This window comes from Alligator sinensis, unplaced genomic scaffold, assembly GCF_000455745.1.
Source record: "Alligator sinensis unplaced genomic scaffold, ASM45574v1 scaffold647_2, whole genome shotgun sequence".
NCBI classification, from domain to species: domain Eukaryota; kingdom Metazoa; phylum Chordata; order Crocodylia; family Alligatoridae; genus Alligator; species Alligator sinensis.
The window spans coordinates 2877750-2881984 of NW_005841832.1; the positions used below are offsets into that span (position 1 = coordinate 2877750).

General features: G+C 61.5%; 2 protein-coding genes across 2 annotated transcripts in view; one reads left to right on the top strand and one right to left on the bottom strand.

Annotated features, from left to right (window-relative positions):
• Window positions 1-2369, top strand: part of AP2A1 (adaptor related protein complex 2 subunit alpha 1) — a 25467-nt gene extending 23098 nt beyond the window's left edge. Inside the window, 6 exon segments of the mRNA XM_025196180.1 lie at window positions 103-192; window positions 548-671; window positions 952-1068; window positions 1360-1429; window positions 1670-1804; window positions 2118-2369. Coding sequence (XP_025051965.1) covers window positions 103-192; window positions 548-671; window positions 952-1068; window positions 1360-1429; window positions 1670-1804; window positions 2118-2195 — 614 coding nt within the window. The 3' untranslated portion in view covers window positions 2196-2369.
• A 1122-nt stretch (window positions 2370-3491) lies between these two features.
• The window catches only part of FUZ (fuzzy planar cell polarity protein), a 3054-nt gene continuing 2310 nt past the window's right edge, over window positions 3492-4235 (bottom strand). Inside the window, exons 7-9 of the mRNA XM_025196244.1 lie at window positions 4168-4235; window positions 3950-4042; window positions 3492-3829 (exon numbers count right to left, since the gene is read on the bottom strand). Of these exons, the coding sequence (XP_025052029.1) occupies window positions 3627-3829; window positions 3950-4042; window positions 4168-4235 (364 nt within the window). The 3' untranslated portion in view covers window positions 3492-3626. The remainder of the gene's footprint in view (window positions 3830-3949; window positions 4043-4167) is intronic.

The following is a 4235-nucleotide window of genomic DNA, read 5'->3' on the forward strand; positions in this document are numbered from 1 at the left end:
GGGGGGCAGTGGTCCTGGTGGGGGCTGGAGGCCCCTGGGGCTGTGGGAGAGTGATTGGAGATCCTGGAGGATGTGCACCCCCCTCACCTGCTGACCCTGCAGGCCGGATGTACCTGTTCTACGGGAACAAGACGTCGGTCCAGTTCCAGAGCTTCACACCCACTGTCACCTACCCCGGGGAGCTGCAGAGTCATATCCTGAGCTGGGGGCAGGGGGGGCTCTGGGGACAAGGCCATGGGGAGGTGTGTGGGTGTGGCCTGCAGGGATGGGGTCTGGGTGACAAATAGGGGTGTGGCCTGTGGGGCAGTGCCCTGGGAATGAGTAGGGGTGGGAGTTGTAGGGGCAGGGCCATGGAGAGATTGGGGTGTGGCCTGCAGGAGGGCAAGCCTTTCAGAAGTGAGGAGGGGGAGTAGGGTCAGACTATCCTTACTGAGAGGAGGGGTCATCTGTCCCATGGGGTGGTCCATGCCCTGTGCCCCCTCCCAAAGGAGCAGGCTCTCCTGCCCAGTAGGTGCCCTAAGCCTGGCCAGTCCTTAGCGCCTTCCACAGCTCAACATCCAGACCAAGGCCGTGGACCCGCTGGTGGAGGGTGGTGCCCAGGTCCAGCAGGTGCTCAACATCGAGTGCCTCAGTGACTTCACCCTGGCGCCCCTCATCAACATCAAGTTCAGGTACTGGAGGTGGGGCCTTCTCAGGAATGGCAGGAGCCAGGGGCAGGGCTTGCCTGAGGTAGGGATGCTGCTATGGCCTAATTAAGGAAGTGGGGAGGGGCCTTCTGTAGATGTGGGGAGCAAGGGGCAGGGGTCATAAGGGGATGGAGCTTCTGGGGAAGAGGGTGGAATCTGGGCCCAAGAGGGAGGGGGAGCAGCAGCTGCTTGGCCTGGGGTGTCCTGTGGGAGTGAGGGTCTGTAGTGGTGGGGAGGTCTCCTCTGATAGTTTCCTTCCCCCCAGGTATGGGGGGACCCTGCAGAACATCACCCTGAAGCTGCCCATCACCCTGAACAAGTTCTTCCAGGCCACGGAGATGCAGTCCCAGGACTTCTTCCAGCGCTGGAAGCAGCTCAGCCTGTACGCTGGGGGAGGTGGGAGTGCTGGGGTAGGGGGCTGGGATGGAAGCAGGGCCTGTAGATAGGGGCTAGGGAGCCTGTAGATAGGGGCCAGGGCTGGCAGGGAGGGGTGACAGAGGGGACCCTGTAGGTGAGTCCTGGAAAGGAGGGGGTCTTAAGTCGTTGTCCCTGTTGGGAGTGGCCCCAGGTCCCCTTTCCCAGGGGTCCTTTAAGCAGGGCAGACCCACCCTACCCTTATTAATGATGTGGGGGGCAAGGACCTTCTCACCACTTCCCACCCCCATCTCCGCAGACCCCAGCAGGAAGCCCAGAAGATCTTCAAGGCAAATCACCCCATGGACCCAGAGGTCACCAAAGCCAAGGTGAGAGGTTGGGGCTGGTGGGCCCGTGTTCTCTCCCTGCTCTGAGAGGGGAGTGGAGTCAGGTAGAGGTGAAGAGCGGGGAGGACTGGGGTAGCAGGACACCTGGGTTCTCTCCCAGTATGTGTGACCTAGGAGTCCCACCAAGACATGCCGTTAGCTCTTTGAGGGTCCAGGTTGGGGTGGGAGTAGGAGGTGGTGCCTGGGGCAGTCCTTCATTGCTACTTGGTCCTTGCCTCACAGCTGCTGGGCTTTGGCAGTGCTCTGCTGGACAAGGTAGACCCCAACCCTGACAACTTCGTAGGCGCTGGCATCATCCAGACCAAGTCCCTCCAGGTTGGCTGTCTCCTGCGGCTGGAACCAAATGCCCAGGCCCAGGTGAGCAGGGGCAGGGCTGGACACCTGGGTTCTATCCCAGCTCTGGGAGGGCCACTGGGAGCTGGGACACCTGGGTTCTCTCCTGGGTCTAAGTGGAGCATGACACTTGCTGGACTACAGCGGAGTGTCCAAGAGCCTAGGAGTTCTGGCTCTATGTCACTGCCAGGAGAGGAGTGGGCCTGGGATCCAGGACTCCTAGGTTCTATCCCAGCCCTGGGAGGGGAAGCAAAGTGTGGGGGCTGGGAGCCAGATCACCTGGGTCCCACTGTGCTTTGGGAGGCAGGACCCCCCTGACACCCTCCTTGCTCCCCAGATGTACCGCCTGACTCTGCGCACCAGCAAGGAGGCCGTGTCGAGGCACTTGTGTGAGCTGCTGTCAGAACAATTCTGAGTAGCACCAGCTTGTTGTGGGGAGAGGCAGGGGCAGGAGAGAGCCCCTCTGGGCACAGAGGCACACCCCCCACCCCCCCCCCCCCCCCCAGCCTGTTATGCACTCCCACCCCGTCCTGTTGTCATGGTAACCTTTGTGTTCTCATCAGCTAGCCCAGGCCAGCACTGCGGGGGGGGGGGGGGGGGGGGGCGGGGGGGGAGTGGGGCTGGGAGGGGATCAGACCATATAGATTGGATCTTGGCAACCCCTCTTCCTCAACCAGGGACCCCCTGGGCAGTAGCCCTGGCTCCCCATAAGCAGGCTTTTGGGGGCTTGACCCCTGAAATCTGGATTGTGTGTCCCATCCCCCCAGGGGGAGCTTTGCTCCTAGTCCCCCTTCTCTGGAGGGGGGGCCTGGCCCTCCCACCCCCAAATGTTTACAGTCCCACCACAGCCACAGGACCCCAACACTACCCCAACAGGGATGGGGAGCCCTGGCCCAGTCCCAGGCCTTGGGCTGGGGAACTGTGGGGTCTCTGGGTGGGTCAAAGCCCCCACTCCAAACTAAAGGGAATGTGTTGCAATGGAAGTAGGGGGTGCATGAATTTGCCCTGATCTGCTCACCCCCTCACCTCCCTGGGGACCCCAGGCCTGTGGGATGATGCTAATAGCCCCCCCCCAACCCCCACCTAGCAGCTGGGAGAGCTGCTGCTGCCCCAGGGAGGGGGAGGAAGTGGGGGTCCCCACAGGTGCTGGCCGGGCTCCATGGTATTTGCCATTCTAGGTGTTTTAGCGTCACGTAGTTCCTGCGGATCAGAGCGCGTGTATCTATCTCCATGTGACTAATAAATGGGGCATCTGCCAGGGCCCCTAATACCACCTGCCCCCCTCCCCCCTTGTGCCCCCCTGAGCTTCGTTCTGTGCTGTGGGACCCGGCAAGGGAGGGCTAGGGGCATCAGGTCACAGGTACAGTCGCCACCATGGCACTGGGATGCACCTGCTTCTAGGGTGGAGCATGTCACAGCAGGGTGTGGAGCAAACTCTGGATCCTGCAGGGTGGGGAGCACTATGCCCCTCTCTCTGCTGCACGGGTGGTGGGGTGGAAATGACACAGGAAACACAGATCAGGGTATTCCCTGAGGTTTAATTACAGGCAGGTGTGTGTCAGCCCTGGTCCAGGGCCCTGAAAAACCCAGGTGTCTAGGCTGCCAGCCTCAATCCCCTCTCTTGCCAGGCTGTGGGGACCGAGGCAACTAAGCAGCCAGTGTTCATTCCCCCTGCCTTAGAGGAGACTCAGGACCCCAGCAGTCAGTATCAGTGCTCTCTTGACATGTAGGGATCTGGTCACGTGGAGTCTGTTTCTTATTGCCAAGCTGTAGGACCCAGGCATTTGGGCGGGTGGCATCAGTCCCTTGGCCAAGCCATGGGACCCAGGTGTCCAGGCAGGTGGTATCAAAAGGCAGCATCCCCCACCAGGTACTGCAGAATATGGGTAGCCAGTGGGCGCAGGGCAAAGGTGGGAACCTCGGGTGCCAGTAGCAGGAAAAGCTGATGCGGGGGTGCCTGGGCAGCATAGGCCTTGTACCCAGCACTGACCACATAGCAGTGCTGGGCACTATGTGAACCCCCACCTAGGGGCAGCTCCAGTGGGGGCACTGCAGGAACAGAGGGAAGGGGGGTGCTTAGGAGGTACCTGCCCAGTAGTGCCCAGCAGAACTAGAATCGGCGCTAGGGTCCCTGGTTGGAGAGGCTTGGGGGCCAGCTCCTGCACTCACCTGGGCTCCCGTCACAGGGAAAGTAATGTGAGACTACCAGGGCATAGAAGGCCCTCAAGACAGAAGCACAACTCCCCAGGGGCAGTGCAGGGCCTGTGAGGAAAAGGCAGGGAGGAGGAGGTGGGTGGGTGGGGGCAGAGTGGTAGGCACTGCCCTGGCACTGCTGCAGCACATTTTGGGGGCATCAGGAAGTCAGGGTGTGTGGGGGCAGGACCTACCCTCTGCCTGAACCCCTCTGGGCAGCACTGCACTCAGACTCCGCTTCTGCTCGTGGTTGATCAGCAGG